The sequence below is a fragment of the Candoia aspera genome, chromosome 3 (genome assembly GCF_035149785.1).
Source record: "Candoia aspera isolate rCanAsp1 chromosome 3, rCanAsp1.hap2, whole genome shotgun sequence".
Taxonomy (NCBI): domain Eukaryota; kingdom Metazoa; phylum Chordata; class Lepidosauria; order Squamata; family Boidae; genus Candoia; species Candoia aspera.
Window position 1 is genome coordinate 63,915,578 of NC_086155.1, and position 17,957 is coordinate 63,933,534.

The 17,957-nt window shown below is 38.5% G+C and overlaps 1 protein-coding gene across 3 annotated transcripts in view; it reads right to left on the reverse strand.

Annotated features, from left to right (window-relative positions):
* Nucleotides 1-5,673: 5,673 nt before the first annotated feature.
* Nucleotides 5,674-17,957, reverse strand: part of SLC1A7 (solute carrier family 1 member 7) — a 45,587-nt gene continuing 33,303 nt past the window's right edge. For 2 of the 3 annotated variants that reach the window (XM_063297968.1, XM_063297966.1), the window contains 3 exons: nucleotides 14,763-14,897; nucleotides 7,285-7,384; nucleotides 5,674-7,082 (listed from right to left, as the gene is read on the reverse strand). In XM_063297968.1, coding sequence (XP_063154038.1) covers nucleotides 6,846-7,082; nucleotides 7,285-7,384; nucleotides 14,763-14,897 — 472 coding nt within the window. In that variant the 3' untranslated portion in view covers nucleotides 5,674-6,845. The remainder of the gene's footprint in view (nucleotides 7,083-7,284; nucleotides 7,385-14,762; nucleotides 14,898-17,957) is intronic. The other variant, XM_063297967.1, reaches the window with a different exon arrangement.

Sequence of the window (17,957 nt, forward strand, 5' to 3'; positions counted from 1 at the left end):
CTGCTGACTTTCTGAAGCCGCCTAACTAGTTCTCTGGCTACAGCTATGTGGAAATCCAGTTTTTACATTTGGCAGTTGTTCTTTTAACCATGCATAACTTTACTTGAAGTTCCTGTACATAGTTCCTGCTCTGTTTTTTGAATAGCCTTTTATGAATTCCTCTCATTCTTAAATTTTACCAATGCACTCCCCTTATTAGGGGAATAGCTGCGCTTTTGCTGAGACCTAACAAAGAACTTGGCAAAAATGGAGCAGTTACAATCCAGTTTTTAACTGTAGATCAGTAGGGAAAACACCTGATAAATATCTATGCCAACCAAACTTGCCAAGAAAACTTTACATCACGATGGCCATTTACATCCTTCCCATAATGGGCCTCTCCAAACAACTGCATTATTGCACAATACAAATCCAGCTGTTATTCCACTGGGGACAGGATCTGGGGACAGAAAGTAATTTAGACAGCTTTTACAAAAGCAAGAGCTTCTGTTATGGGGAAATCAAACATTTTTAACATTTACTGTAAATTGCAATAATTTGTTGGGGTAGCTTGATATTTTCCAGCAGCAAAATGTCCCCTTGAAATCTGGGGTGATTTGTAAAATAATGGTGCCAAAGCAGTATTTTTCAGAGACCTGTTTTATCACTAATGCACAATTTAAAAGTTGTAATTCACTTTGTCAGATTTGTAACTACAATGTTGCATACATCACATATTAAAAATACATCCAGTGGTACATTCCAGCCATCTATTTCTTAAAAACTGAAGGGTGGGGGGAGAGACAGACACAGTTGCATAGGAAAATTACAATTGAATAAAATAATTTGTCTCTGTTCAGTTAGCTTTATCCAAATCAAATCAAAACATTATCGAAAATAACCAGACTTTTGTGTCAATCTTGTTTCCCCTCCATTAGGACCATATAGTGTGAAACAACCCAAAGACTGTTGGCACCTGAAATTGGATACTTAAGACCCGGAATGCATAATTCAATATTCCTATATCTGTTGTTATCAGGAAGTTCAGTGGTGATATTCTTACAGTGCCTCCTATGTAAAGCTAGGAATGGCACATTTCCAGAATGTGTGTCTGCTAACAATATTAGTCTGCTATTATTAGTAAAAAAAATAATCTATATATTACATATGGATTAAAGGAAGTCCTCTAGGAATATGGCTTTTCTCCTGTTTTGTTTAAATGTTGGGAAGAAAACACTGTGATATCAGATGAAGAAATTGAACTTCCTCCATGAAAGCCTAGTCTGAGTAAAGGTCTCTAATACTCTACTTTTTATGAGCAGAAAATGTCTTATTTTTTTCTGTTTCCAAGGGAGAGCACAGGACGGTAAGAAGAATCCTGCTGATTTAGACCAAAAGCTTACCTAGTCCACTTTATCTTCCACTGATAGCCAACTAAATTACTAAAAGTCAACCAAGGTATGATGGCAGTAGCACCTGCTTGCTCATGTTGTCTAGTAAATGGTATTCAAAATGCCTCTAACTCTACAATAACAAGAAGGATAATGGACAGTGAGGAAAGCAGTAGAAGACATGATGCACTAAGCTAGTCTGTTGATTTCCAGCAAGCAAAATTAACTAGATATGTTGGCTACAATTTGAGGAGTTGAACAAGGAAACAGAAATCAGAGTCTCCCAGATTAGCCACATTTACCATTCCCCAATTTTTCTTGATTTTGCAAAACTTCACTTGTCCTAGTAAAAATATTCTATGATTTTTTTTCCCCACAGCCAGTGTGATTACTATGATTTTTATAAGAAAAATTACACATTTATTTCACATATTCTTTAGTGGTCACCCTGCTGTAAAATCTCCAAAGGAATATATTTGATTATCAGGAAATGCATTCATATATGAAAATATGCCAACTGTGCAACATATCATTTCAACCACACAGAAGGGCTCCAGTAAAGCTCTGTATGCACAAATTACAGTCCGGATGTTTAAAGCCATTAAACAGATGGGTGGAAAATGTTGTTTATCTGAATATTCACCTAATTTTGAAGTGCTCTTTAAAAAAGTTATGCTTCTTAAAACATTATTGTTCAATACTGCAGATGAACTTTTTTAATAAGGACATTTCAAAACTTATTTATAAAGTGCAGTGTTGGAATTTTAATAATTCATTCTAGATTCAAAGTTTTACCAAAAAGGAAGCACAAGTATCCTCTTTGAGATCTATATGAAGTGAAAGACAATATTCAGTTTTCTTGGTAAGAAGTTGTGCTGCTAAGATTAATTTTTTTCCCATGTTTTGGGTTAACAGAACTGTGCTTGGCCTTAATTATGAATGGATGCAATCTTTTTCTTGAGTCTTGGGCAACTCTTTGCTGTCAATTTTACAAAAATGTAACATACTGTAGTTATTTTTATTGACCTAGGGCATCTAATGATAACCTCACTTTATTAGGCAAATGTTGTTCTGAGGCTTAATTCAGGCAATTCATCATAGCAAATGTTACTTCGTAATTCCACTGAATATGAAATTATGCCAAAAAAAGACATCTGATGCAGTGCTACTTAAAAACAACTTTTTAAAACATGGTTATTATTTCCTGGATCAACCTACTCACAGGAGTGTTTTAATAAAATTGGAGGAGGGAGGGAGAATAATCAACTGCTGGAGGAAAAGTGATGATGATGATGATGATGATGATGATGATGATGATGATGATGATGGACGATTTGGATTAATCTACACGTATAAGTATTAGATGAGAGATGGTGACTGAACACTTGGAGAACTTCATCATTCAATTGCAATTTGAATGAGTTGATCTTCTCTTAGTCCAGTACTCTAATTCAGCTTTGTGAGTGAAAGCACTTTCTTATTCTAGAATAATGAATAATGTTCAAGAAGTACTGTCTGAATAATGTTCAAGAAGTACTGTTTACATGGGGAAAAATTGACAGCATGGCTGCAAATGCAACCAACATTCCTTTACACCTTTAACATTCAAGCGGAAAATCAGTACTTACAGATAAGATTGCATTAGGTCATTGTTTATTATCTTCTCAATGAGGAATTTAATAAGAATCTGGAAAACAGTATTTGTAAAGCATTTGATGTATAATATTTGACTTCACTTGATTGGCATAAGCAGTGGTATTCAATATTTGGCTATTTATGGATAGAATGTGATGGTTGTAATTGGAAAGCATTTTCTCATGCCATACTGCATATGGCACAAATGTAGAAAGTGGTCCTGTATTTGTCAGCTTCCCAGACTTTATATCCAACAAAGCAGTTGAGAGATGCATTCAAAATTAAAATTTTAAAAAGAAAATGTCAAAAGCATTTAAAATTAAATTTTACAGTGAAAATGTTTACATTCAAATGCAGATTTGAATTATGCCCAAAATATCTATTAAAAGAACTTTATACTTTGAGAGGAGATACTCTTCTCAAAATATAATCCCCACAAAATATAATCCTTCCATATTTTTGCCAAGAAAACTACATGGTCGTGTTCATTAACTCACCAGGAGTCAGGATGATTCAAAGGAGATTTTACCTTTTATGCTAAAATAGAAATTCATTAAATATGTGATTTCTTTAAAAAAAGAAATGGTTTCAGTCTAATAGTACACAGACAACCTTTTTTCCACAATGACATGTTTATTAAAAACATTTTTTTGCTGGAAACAATTTTAACAAATACAGAGTTCACTTGGGATCACTAACATAGAAGCTATTTTATAATGTAAGAATACAAGAGAGAAACGAAGAGAATGAGCAAATTCCCATAAAAATAAAAATCTTAGGGTCAGTCCATAAACATTTTCCCTCCCAATTGGCCCCATCTCTCTTTCTTACCAAACTAGCTAATATAAAACTTCTTTTTCTCTCCAGTAAGGAATAAGGCAGGGGTAAAATAATTGCAAGAATAATAAATGACAGTGGAAATAAACATTCAAGACATCAGTGATAGAACACTGAAGAAGAGAGAGTGAAAGAGGTCACCCAAGGACTTGGAAGCCAAACCTTAACAGAAAGCCTTCTTCCATGACAGGCACTGAAAAAGAGAATTGCTTCCAGCTGCAAACGGAGCCAGATTTCCTTGAACACAATCACAACTTCTTTAGTCGTTTGCCTCATGGGAGATACACAGTCTTAGAATCCAGCCCATATCCATTGCCGACCCGGTAAAGGCCACTACTGATGATTCTATGGAGCTATACTGCATCTAGACTGTCCAAAGGTAAAAGAAAAAAAGTTTCTGTGCTTTGGACACTTCTTCCAAAGGAAAGGCATGCTTAAAAAAATAAGAAATAAGTTTAAACATTGGCAGATATACCTCATCATAAGGGGGAATAAGCTACGGCTGCCAAATTCTAAACTTTACTGCATGCTATTTTATTTTCCCTTGCAAACCACACTGGTGGCAAACAGCACCTTCCTCTATTTTATTATCGCAATATTTCTCTGTCATGAATGACGATATTTGATCCACTTTCGGTAGATGAGCTTCATAGCGGACAGAGTGCTCAGCATTACTCTTTTTAGTCTCAATCCAACATTTCTGTTAATGTGTCATCGTGACAGTAAGCATAGAAGACATTCCAACTTCTGCACAAGTATTAAAGCTAGAAAAGCCCTGATTTCCCCTAGCCCCTTTCCATCTAATAGGCTACAAGATTGGCACTGCAATTCAAAAGCCACAGCTCTGCTTCCAATCTCGAACTTGCCTCAAATTGCTCCAAATGGAAGCCATTCCCAAATTAAAAGCACAAGACTGTAGAGTTGGACATTTGGACTGGATCTGAAGAAAGTTAACCCAAGATACCTTATGTAGTGTGGGGGGTGGATGGGGGGGGGAGCATGATCAGTAATTTGGATTTACAGGCAGCAATCATAAGAACATTATGAATCAGAGTATATCATTACAATGAAATTGTGTCACAGTTATGTATGCTGGATTCTAGCCTATGTTTAGTCTGCTCTCAGTCCACAAGGGACTTGGGCCGTAACTATCATACATAGAGGCTACACAAATAACAGAACATTATGTACTCTTTTTTAGCACCAATTCTTCTGGTTTGGGTTTTTTATAATTTAGACCAGTGTTTTCAACCTTGATAACTTTAAGACGTGTGGACTTCAACTCCCAGAATTCCCCAGCCATCCAGAATCCCATACCTGTACATCTTAAAGTTGTCAAGGTTGAAAAACACTGATTTAGACACTATGGATACTAATTCTTACAGAGTTGGATGTGGAAGAAAGACAGGAAGGAGGGGGGAAAGGGAAGGATGCATCTGGCACTTGGAAGGCAAACATGACGGGGAATTTTTTAGAGTGTGGCTTAATACTTAATTTTTAGGGGTCTTAAAAATAAGATTCCCTTCTCTACTACCACTGCCCATTAAACAAAACACTTAAAAATCTTACTTAGTTAAAAAATATAGTATGATAATATATACACTGTAAATCTTACAAAATAATATGTAATAAACAGTGTTGGTTGCAATTTATCTCTCCAAATAATAAAAAGTAAAAATGAAAGGGCTCTGAGGATCCTTAATATACACTGGTATTTCTATACATTATCATTATAAGTTGCTACCATCACAGTCAAAAGACTATCTAAACTACTACTAGAAACTATTTGAAATCCACGTGGTTGTGGATACACAGATTATATTATCTCCCTTCCTTCCCTCCTTCCTTAAATTTTTATACTGCCACATCAAGTGACTCTTGGAGGATTCATAACAATTATAAAATGCAACACTAAAACATCCATGGTAACTTAAAGTTAAAATTAAGTTACATTAAAATTAAAATCACATAACACAGCCCCAGTGATATTACAATTCACCCAAAGTCCACCAGTTTTAACTAGCTTCTAGAAGACTATTACTGACGGAGCCAACCTTGCTTTTGGAAAGGCCATTCCAGATGACTGGGGCCATCATAGAGAAACACCACCTCTGAACCTCAGTTCCCCTCGCCTGCCAAAGTGGGGTGGGGGGATAGTACTAACGGTTTCTCCTAGGAGAGAGACTTCAGACAGGTCTCACGTGGTTGGAGGAGGCAGACCCAAAGGTACCTAGATATCAAGCCATATAGTGTTTTATAAATTAAAGCCATCACTTTGGACTGCAACCAGAAAGATAATATTCACATAGAACACTGAACAGAATGAAGTTGTAAACAAGAATGATTTGTTACACAACAGTTTTGGCCCAGGTAGCATGTAACACCGAATCATAGTTTAGTGACAGCACAGGGCCACTGAGTTCATGCACTGCTCTCTCCCCTTTCATCTGTGCAGCTGTAGAAGATCAGAACCAACCATTTCCATTTTAAACTAACCACTGCTTAGTATTACAGTATGTCCAAATCAGGAGATTAATAGCAATACTTTGTTAACGTAACTCAGGATCAGTAACCATGACTTGATACCATCCACAGTTTATCCTTAATCAAATGTTAGCTAGTAACACATTTTTAAACTGAGGATAGAACATTAATTAAATTATGGTATATTCATTCTGATTAGTAAGACAGAGAAAGGGTGATTTAGCAGAAATCATTTTAAATGGATCAGAGGGTTTCTTCTTTAAAAAGTCATCATATCTGTTTGCCTGAAGTAAACCGAATTTGTCCAGCAATTAATTCCTTTTTACTAAATCAACCAACCAATGGAACACATCTTCCCTGAAGCCTTCTGTCTTCACAGAAGGTGTCCACAGCTATCTTATAACCTCAGTTCATGCATGGCAGTCCTTGCATGCCTTTCCATTCAAGCAGAAGACCATGTCCCAATTCTACTTACAGGCTATTCCTTTGTTTTCAGATACCTTCAGGAGTAACTGTCAGTTACACATTGGTTTCCAATTCATTGATTTCAATAGTACAGTGGTCTTTATTGCTGGATTTCTCTATATAACTTTCTGAGTGATTTTCTTCTTGTTCCACTTGAATAGGTAAGTGATGCAGTATTGTTTTGACTGGTTCAGGTCCACACATTTTACTCATGGACTTCACACAGCCATTTTTCTGATAAGCAATAATCTTGTGGATGCTAATGGGTTTTGTTTCATTGATCAAAGGTACCTATGAACAGAACAAGGAATTTAAATTATCACTACCCTTCATTATTCCAGAACACTTTTCCTTTCTTTTTTTCTATACTTATGTTTAATTTTAGCATAGAAAAACACTGGTAGAACACACATAGAATGTCTCTGAGAGAGAAACCTAATTATCTCTGTTTTGTAAAGTGATTCCTCAAAGTATCTCATCAGTTTTCTCCTACCTCAGATCCATCTGTGGTGAATTCTTTTCTGCAAATATGTGCCATTATTCCGGCAGCAAGAGCGTCCCCCAGGACATTGATCATTGTCCGAAATCTGTCCCTGTCAAACAAAATGAAGGCATTAAAAGAAAGTTTCCTTTTCTTTGTTATGTAAACGTTCCTCAATCTACATAGTTATTTGTACAGAAAGTAACAGTACATGCACACAATCTGATGTCATGTTTACACAATAGGTAATATAGTACAGGGATAGGAGTAAATGCACCCAGTGAGTTTAAATGTGTAGGCCCCCACACTATGTCAGATCAAATTGGTCCAATACAGAAATCCCCTGGATTAATTTTATGGTATGAAAGCATGATGCCAACAAGAAATAAAAAACACTCCGCATTTGGGTGTCCCTTTTCCTAATCTGTTTCTATGTCATAAATGCCTATTTTATTTTGCCCTCTATTTGCTTTCCTATGTGCTATTCAGAACAAGAAATAATTGAACAAAAAGGAATTTTGGGGATAAATAAGTAGCTACATGTCCCTAAATACTGTAGAATTCCCCAAACCCAACCAGTATTGTACTTCTGGTCTCCAAATTCTATTTAATTGGCATCAGGAACCCCCAAGAGAATCGATTTGGAATTTATTATATAGTACAGAATCTGGTGCAACAACTTTAAAGAGCTGGGAAAAAGAAAGAAAGAAAGAAAGAAAAAGAGAGAGAGAGAAAGATAAATTATAAATCTTTTATGAATAAAGAAGCAAGATTAATTGCTTCTTTATTCATAAAAGATTTATAATTTATCTTTAAAGATAAAGATTAAGCCAAATATTAAATAAAACTGGAATATGCTTCTAGACTAGACTAGATTATATGGCATATTTTTTAAAAAGAAAGAAAACAAAGATGCAAGCAAGGGAGCTGTTAAACCAGTCCAAATGGAAAGTAGAAAACATTTGGATTTCAACTGGAAAAACAATAAGGTCTCAACATTTATAGCAGATGGATATATAGAAGAATGTAGGAGAACTGAGGAATAAATTGGTAGAAGACAAATAGAGAACAGAATGTCTGATGCTACATTTTAGATTACTCTCTCTTCATTGTCTGCATTTGCTGTTACGTAAGCTTGGCAACTTTTTTAGATAAATGCACAGAGTTGGTTTTAAAACTAAGAGAAAATAAATTTCATTCTGACTTGTGGTTTTCACAGACCAATGCTGAAAAAAAGAAACATTTGCCAAGTACAGCTTTCAATTGATTTAAGGAACTTAAACTTAAAAACTGAGAGGGAAAGGCAGGTGTATTAGCTGGAGTTACTTTTAATGCATTGTTTGAAGCTGACTCAAGTTCATTTGGCAGAGGCACATTAAATCTGAAATGCATCATATGATTCCTTTATTTTTTCAGTGCAAATGAGCACATCTGAGAAGTCAATCACAATGGTTATTATATTGATGTGGGTCATAAAACTGAAATTCAGGAACATCCAGATGTTTGGCTTAGAAAAGTGAAACATGGTCCAAAATCAGCAATATCCAGATTTTTCTTTAGCAGAAAATTGAGTTGAAACAGGAAGATTTTTATTTGCCACTAGCTAATGAAAGTGCAAATGAAGACATGGGTCTCTTATTTTCACATTTTGTTTTGCCTGTAATCCCCATTATTGTTGTGCTAAAATCTGCTTTGCAATCTCTTGTAAGTTTTCTTCCCCTATAAAGGAAGCTTCTGATTCTTGGGTTCCCTGAAAACTTATTTTGAATTTCTCTTGGTACATGTTTTTCCTTTTTGTTGTTGTTGTTGTTGTTGTAAGCTTTCCTTAATGTTGGAAATTTTAGAACTATAGCTGTGTTAGTCTTTTGCAGCAAAATACAGTCTCATGCTCTTCAAAGACTAGCAAATGATTCATTGCCTATATCTTTCTGGATCATTGTCTACCATGTCCACCCAGAGAGTTAAAAATAAAGAGATCTTCAGGGCACATTGGTCCCCAGGAACATTCTTCAAGCATTCTGCATTCAGTTGTATGCAAAAATGTGGTTGTAGACTTGTTGCAATATTTGTTTGTTAAATTTCTAGTTCACTCAACTCCAAAAGAAGTCTGGAAGGCTTCACAAGATTAAAAGACAACAACATTATAAATAAAAGAAGCACACAAAATTATATAAAAGCACCACAGATCTATGCATTTCAACATCACCCCTAATTAAAAGGGGCCCAAATATCCAACCTCTTTTCAGCTTCAGTTTCTTCACTGATTGTGGGCTAGACATTGTCAGAAAGAAACCTGTTCTCTGACCTCAACCCCAAAATTGTCATCTAAAATATACATAAGAGAACTTTGATAACCCTAAAACATTTTGGAACAAAGTACTTTGGACTGATAAAATAAGAATAGAATTGTTCCACCACAGCCATGCAAGATACATTTGAAGAAAAAAGGGTGAAACATTGGCAGAAAATGTTTGCTAATCAGTAAGCATGAGAGCACTCCATTATGCTCTGGAGTTATCTGGTAGCCAGAGACCCAGGTAATATGGTGGAAAGAAAGATGCATTCAATTGCTTTGATGCAAATATCCCATAGTTAGTAAAGAAACTGAAGATGAAAAGATCCAAAACATATCTCCATTATTACTGAATATCTATGAGGAAGATCTCAAACACGCAGTGCATGCTAGGAGACCTAGAAATATTTCTGAGTTGGAAGACTTCTGCAAAAAATGGGGAAAAAATTCCAGAAGGATGAACAGAAAGACCGTTAGTTAGCTAAGGAAATATTCAGGAGCTGTTATGTTTGCCAAAAGATGTGTTACAAAGTACTAACTGGAAGGTTGTCCAAAGTTTTGCACCCGCCATATTCACTCTTTTTTATTTTGAATCTATATACAACCACACACAAATGTTGTTGTTTATTCGTTCAGTCGCTTCCGACTCTTCGTGACTTCATGGACCAGCCCACGCCAGAGCTTCCTGTCGGTCGTCAACACCCCCAGCTCCCCCAGGGATGAGTCCATCACCTCTAGAATATCATCCATCCACCTTGCCCTTGGTCGGCCCCTCTTCCTTTTGCCTTCCACTCTCCCTAGCATCAGCATCTTCTCCAGGGTGTCCTGTCTTCTCATTATGTAGCACAAATAGTAAGCATGAATTCAGATGCGCGGAATGCCTTTAACTCTGTCAGCTTATTTTCACTTAGGCATTCACTGAAACATACAAATTGATCAGAGGTGCCTAAACTTTTGTGTAGACCAGTATGATTAGACCTACCCAAAAGAGATAACAGAGTGTTTACTCATTATCACCTACAGCCAAAATTACCAGTGATCCATAGCCCAAATGAGAACAATGACATTTCCTTTTACAGGTTTTGACTGACTGGCTTGTATTTGCTTACCAACATAAAACAACCAATCAGTAACAACAATTATGGGGACCAATATACATTTTATCCTCATATTTAATCTGGCAACATTGTTATATTGCCTAATAATATTAGGGAGCTTCCTCCAACATAATATATGCCATATCTTTCCAAACTTGACTTTACATTGGATCAACAGGCAAGCTCTATGCAGACAGATAAAGCTACACAATCTGATAATATACTGTAGGAAAACCAGCAGGACAACTTTTCAACTCCCCAAAACATTTTGTCTCCAATCTCAAGGTGGCTGTCCTTTAAAAAAAGGAATTACAAGAGCTGACTTCATCACAAAAGAGTCCAACTCAAATTCATTCAAAGATTGAACATATGTCTCATGAATTAAACAATGATCAGGATGTCTTATCACACTACAGACACACACACACACACATTATTCAATGCAAGAATATCTGTAACAAGTCTAAGTGCTACTTTATGTTTGGTCATTTCTAAAATAATTCTATCTCACACCTTTTCTTCACTATTCTCTGATGGCAAAGCTCCTTTAAGGTAAGGACCTGGAGTGAGCCCTCTCTCCTAGATCTTCCTAGATGGCAGAAACTATTTGGACTAGACAGCCTTGCAGGGAGAGTTACAGCTGTCCCCATTGTCATGGTCAGATCACACCCTGGTGGTCCTGAGATTCACTTATGCCGCCCCATTCCGCAGGGAGGCAGGACCTATTTGACTGGTCCGCCCCCAGTGACTGATGGACCCGGCAGGGTTTCAGAGGGAGCTGGGGGTTATACCCGAGGATCTGCTGCACGGTCCAGTGGAGGTCCTGGCTGCTACCTGGGATAGGGAGGCAGCCAGGGTCTTGGACAGGATCGTGCCTGTGCGGCCTCTCTTGCCCCACTGAACCTGACACTCCCCATGGTTTACAGAGGAAATGAAGGTTCTGAAGAGGGTTAAGAGATGTCTAGAGTGTTGCTGGAGGAAGACAGAGACCAAATCTGACCAAACACAGATTAGAGCCACTGTTAAGGCCTACCTTGTGGCGATAAGAGCAGCGAAGAGCCAATACTTCTCCGCTCTTCTCGTGTCCACAGAATGCTGCCCAACAGCCCTGTTTAAAATTACTTGATCTCTTTTGGGGAAGGTGGGCACAGTGACCCACCTATAGGGCCGTGCAGAGGAATTTGCTGAGCATCTGCAGGACAAAATCGCTCGGATCCGCTCCAAGTTAGACTCTAAGAGTGAGGCATGGTCTAGAGAGATACGGGGGAGTGTACTTACCCAGTTATCTGGGAACAGTTTGATCCTGTTGGACCTGAGGATCCTACGGACAGTAAATGCCACCACTTGTCACCTTGACCCGTGCCCTCCTGGCTGGTAAAAGTGGCTCAGGAGGTGACATGTGGTTGGGTCCACGTGATGGTTAATACATCCTTGAGAGAGGGGGTGTTCCCAGCTGCCTTTAAAGAGGTGTTGGTGCACCCCTTCCTCAAGAAACCATCGCTGGACCCTACTGTTCTGGACAATTTTCATCCAGTCTCCCACCTCCCCTTTTTGGGGAAAGTGGTTGAGAAAGTGGTGGCTTTACAGCTCCAGAGGGTTCTGGAGGAAACAGATTATCTAGACCCCTTTCAGCCAGGTTTCAGGCCTGGATATGGGACAGAAACAGCATTGGTCGCATTTATGGATGACCTCTGGTGGGAGTGGGATGGAGGCAGTGCATCTATCCTTGGTCTTCTTGACCTCTCAGCGGCTTTCGATACCATCGACCATGATATCCTTTTGGGTCGGCTCAGGGAGTTGGGGGTGGGTGGTGTGGTTCTGCACTGGTTCACCTCCTTCCTCCAGGGCTGGTCCCAATTGGTGGTGATTGGGAGCAAGAAGTCCGACCCTCGGCCTCTCCTTTGTGGAGCGCCACAGGGTTCAGTTCTCTCTCCACTCCTTTTCAACATCTACATGAAACCACTGGGTGAGATCATCCGTCACCATGGGATGAGGTTTCATCAATACGCTGATGATACTCAATTGTACATCTCCATCCCAGGTGAGGTAAGTGATGCTGTGACTGCCCTCTCGCGGTGCCTGGGGGCTGTGGGGGTCTGGATGGGGAACAACAGGCTTCAGCAGAACCCTGGTAAGACGGAGTGGCTGTGGGTTAATGGCTCTTCTGTATCTGGGACTTTTTCATCTTTGGTTCTGGATGAGGTTGCACTGCCCCAGACAGACCCGGTGTGTAATCTGGGGGTCCTCCTGGACTCACGGCTCCTGCTCAAAGAGCAGGTGGCAGCCGTGGCCAGGAGAGCCTTTGCGCAGCTTTGTGTTGTGCACCAGTTATGCCCTTTCCTGGATTGGGAAGCCCTTTGAACAGCCACTCATGCCCTTGTTATCTCCCACATAGACTATTGCAATGTGCTATACATGGGGCTACCCTTGAAGAACATCCAGAAGCTACAGCTGGTCCAGAACGCAGCCACACGGGTTACTTTTGGTGTCCCTAGATTGGCGCACATAACACCTCTACTGCGCAAGCTGAACTGGGTACCAGTCTGCTTCCAGGTCCAATTCAAGGTGTTGGTTATCACCTTTAAAGCCCTATGCGGCATGGGGCCAGGTTACATAAGGGACCGCCTCTTCCCCATTACATCAGCCCATCCCACCCGATCAATCAGAGAGGGCATGCTGCGGACCCCGTCTACAAGAGAATTTCATTTGGGGGGTCCAGGAAGTGAGCCTTCTCTGCGGTAGCTCCTGCCCTGTGGAACATGCTGCCCCTGGAGGTGAGGTTAGCCCCATTGCTCCTGACCTTCCGAAGGAAACTGTAGACTTGGTTATGCCATCTTGCTTGGGGCAGAGAAGGGAATAGCTCCGCTTGGGGAGGGCTGGCGCCCTAGTGTGCTCCTCACAGACATGGTCTGTGTTAGATCTTCCCACTTGGACTTCATTTTTACTGCTATTTTTATAGTTATTTATTAATGCTGTTTATATTTTTATATATTGTATTTTTTTAATATATTTATTTTAATTGACTACTTTTGTTGTAAACCACTCAGAGTCCCTCTGCATGAAGGAGATGGGCGGTGACAAATTTGATAACAAATAAAAATAAATAAAATAATTTCCCACAATGCAAGGGACGTAGGAATCCAGTAGAAAAAGACATAGTAAAAATAAAACCCTGCATGCATCAAGACATGAATTATATATTTGCATGATTTTGTATCATGACACAAGATGATGCATGTACAAAATTTGTGTTATTTGCATGATGATGTCATGACATATCCAACATCATTTGCTTCCCACATTGACATCCATTGCCAGGAATATTGTGAGGAGTTTAAAGGTTAGTTTCAAGCCATGGCAGGACCAGTGCAGCAATGTGCCTGCTGCAATATGCAGTCTCTGGCAGTTGTCTGAGGATGTCACATGCTAACCCAGAGCATCTGTCCACTTCATACAGAGTGGGATGCATGGCTGAGTAACAAGAAAGGAATGGACAAGTGGTGGTGGTTGGACCCTGGTTCAACAGCCTTCTTTTCTCTGCTTCTCTGAGTCTTCAAGAAAATACCCCTACTCTGTTTTAAAACATGAACATGGTAGATTTTGGAGTCATTTGTGTTTTGGATTTGGCTGTTGGTTTTGACGATAGCAGTAATCCATGCCTTAAACTGCAGGCTAATGCTCATTTATGAGTGAGGTAAACAAAAAACAGTACTGAACTCTGCTTTTTATTCTATACTTCCCATCCCAACAATTCTGCCAAGGTTGAATAGACATTCAAACAGCTCAGATGCTGAAAACACTTAAAGGATGATTTCATTACTGCTCCTTTTCATAATAATTTAGTTATATCTAGTTGATCATGGTTGGAGACAATGCTTTGAACTAGACTGCTTTGGTTTGATTCTGGAAGAGTAATTCTTATATTTACATGTATCCATTTTACAGATGAAAAACTGAGCTGTGCCATCCCTTGTCATGACCATGTACTCATTCATTGTTGACATCAAAGTGAGTGGTATCTCCCCGTAAACTGAACCATCCAATCCTCACACATCTAATTAGAAACATGCAAAGAAAAGAAAACCTTTTGTGTTACTTACAGAGCCCAATCAACTGCAATTATTAGAGTGATGTCATCTGTAGGCAGCCCCACTGACGTCAAAACAATTACCATGGTCACAAGGCCAGCTTGTGGGATTCCAGCAGCCCCTATGCTGGCAGCCGTTGCTGTAATACTTTTATAAACAAGCAGAAAGATAATAATGAAGATGATCATCCAAATCTGGTTCTAACATAACTGATTATTAATGCAAAGTATTTGGCATAAGAATCAAATATGCTTCACCCTGAATTCAGTTGCACAGCATGTCCCTGAACAAGGTAGATAAAGCTTTTGATGTGAACAGGAATGTCCAATGTGAGTAAGACCAACTGCTGCCTGAAGCCAAATTCTCACTAGTAGTGCTGGGCTAGGGATCCTTCTTCATTGATTGGGATCATGGGAAATAAAATGAATGGAAAAGCAACAATACTGAAATTTCACAGGCAGAAATGTAAAGGTATCTGCCACCAGCTGTAAGGTTAGGGTAAAGTAGATGTGTCCTTAACTTCATCACAGCAGTTCACATGAATATTTTGTAGAGCAGCCTGAGGAATCTTGGGACCAGGAAGCTGAAGCGAAGTTTACTCTTTCTACCCTGCCACCATCTCTGTTTCTCAGCCTAGTACTTGTCTTTCAAGGGAATTTTTATCTGGCATCAGTGGGAACTTTTCCCAAATGCAGATAGCAGTGTCATAGCGGATAGAGGAACACCACCTCAAATAGAAGAACTAATGGACTATAATTTTATAGTAACCATAATTTTATCTTTTGCTCTTCAAATTCAAATCATTATAAGAAGGGAGTGGTGTTATGAACACACATACTTTCACATATGTTTCCCCTCCCAAGACTCTCCACGCTTAACTATGACTGCTATTTATCCATTTTAAGTGAACCTGCACAATAGTTTGACTACCTAAATTGAACTTTTTGAAGGTTTGCTGGAAATTTATGGAAATGGTTAAATTATCAGGTTGCACATGCCCCAAGCTGGTAATTGTCTGCTAGTGGTGGCAATCAGTTCAAAAAATAGGTCTCTGTAGATGGCATGAGAAACAACCGGATTCATGGACCATAATCTGCAGAATTAAGCACTCCTAAATCCACTAAAATAAATGGGCTTTAGTTACTTAACATTGGATTGGATTGCAGGCTCCTGTACGATTACAATTCTCTTAAATCTTTGAGATCCAGCAGTCTTTAAAGATATTATATATAAAATAATTCAATTAACTTTATTAGAAAGAATGAAATTATGTCCAAAATATACTGTTTTGAAGGCTGTTGCAGAGATAGAATTGAGTCTTGATCTTTCACTAAATCCTTATCAGCTTTTATGTGATTGAGCCACCAGCTATGTATTGTGACTTACTGTACCAAAGCTGTTAGACTGTATAGCATTCAGCTGTATTTGATCTGTGCATCATATATAATGCAAGCCTTCTTTAATGTGCCATTCAGTAAAGAACAAGGCAATCACTGCACTTCATCTAGTAGCAGGAATCTCCCTGCCCTTAACAGTAAATCCCAGCATGGGGCAGAATTGAAACCATAGCTACATAAGTATGGATTAATATAAAGCTGAATAGACTGAATTGGGATAGAGTAACAATATGTCTGATCTAGCAACAATGCAATAAGCTATTTCAACATTTTGTAAGAGAGTTTTTGTTGTTTTGATCTGATAATACTGTTTTATGGAAACCTGTCAAATTTGCACAGATCCCAACTGCTTGATGTTCTCTGCTAAGCAGTATAGCAAATATTCTCCAGATGGATCTGTTCTTTTCCTCTTTTTTTTTTTTTGCATTTACAAAAAAAGAAAGCTAAACAAATATTTACAGAAGAAAAATGATTGTTTAAATTATACATTCCATAGTTGGGGACCTCAGCCTCTGAAAGCTTCTCAAATGTAAGGAGTCTAATATGATGAAAGGCTTCACTGGCCCAAAATCAGTCATGAATACTGGATTCAGTGCTGGTAGATGCTGAATAAACAAGATGCTGGATAATAAGAAAAGGAAGAATATGTTGTGAAACACGTACAGAGTTTCTTTAATTACTCTGTCACCTCTCAAATTGTTCAATGAAAAATCAGGAAGAAAATTGATTTGTAAAGTTCACGTCCTTCCTTATTTATATATTAATACTCAGATAATGGAAAATAAACAAGATGAGTTTGGGGTCCCAATATAGGAAGCCAAATATGTTTTATAGTTTTAACTGAGACTTGGTGGGATGATTTTCAGAGCTGGAATATAGTAATTGAAAAATACAAGTTATTCAAAAGGAACAGATGCGGCAGAAGGGGAAGAGGAATTGAATTATTATGTTAAAATATCCACGTATGTATAGAAGTCCAAGGGAATGAATAAGGTGGCATTCTTGAAAGCCTTTGGTAAAATAAGTATAAGGATGAATAAAGCAGTACCACTTTAGGTGTCCACTAACATTTAACCAACCAAAGCGAAGTTGTGGATAATGTTTTCCAAAAGAAAACAGCAGATCTTTAAAAAGTAATGCAGTTGTAGTAATGGGGTACTTTAATTACTCTGACATCTGTTGAGAAAACAACTCTTCCAAAAATGTCTTTCCAGGAAATTCCTTCTCAGTCTTGCTGACAACTTTCTCCTTCAGCTGGAGAAGCATGTTTTATTTACATGAAGGAGTGCTACATAAAAGAAAGGAATCATTTATATGCACTTCTTGTACAGTTCCAGAATCAGTTTTGGATTTTTGTGTTCCCACACACTGAAGCCAATTAATTTGTAGCTCAATGTTAGTGTACCCAAATGATCGATAAAAACAGTCTTTCCATTTGCGATGGGGAAATGCAGCAGAGCTTCAGGATGAAATGTTTCCCACTGGGAGTAACTCTTGCTTGAAGTAATTTTCAACTGTTGTAGCTTTCTGTTTACAGGTTAAGGAAAAGTGGCTTCACAGGTCCTCTCACCCAGCAACCAACCACAGTTGTTTTACATACAATCAGAAAAAAAGTGCACCACTCTGCTGATTCCACTTGCAGATGCAACCAGAGACCTCTGTCTACTTTCCCAGTCAGAGTGCAGATGACGCACTGAGTAGGTATTTTGGGTATGTGCCTTGTGACTGGGGTGAATGTTAGAAATTTCCTTTATTTCCCTTTGTGTGAGGTGGAATGAGAGGGAAGGAATTTATTTTCTTCAGGAACTGC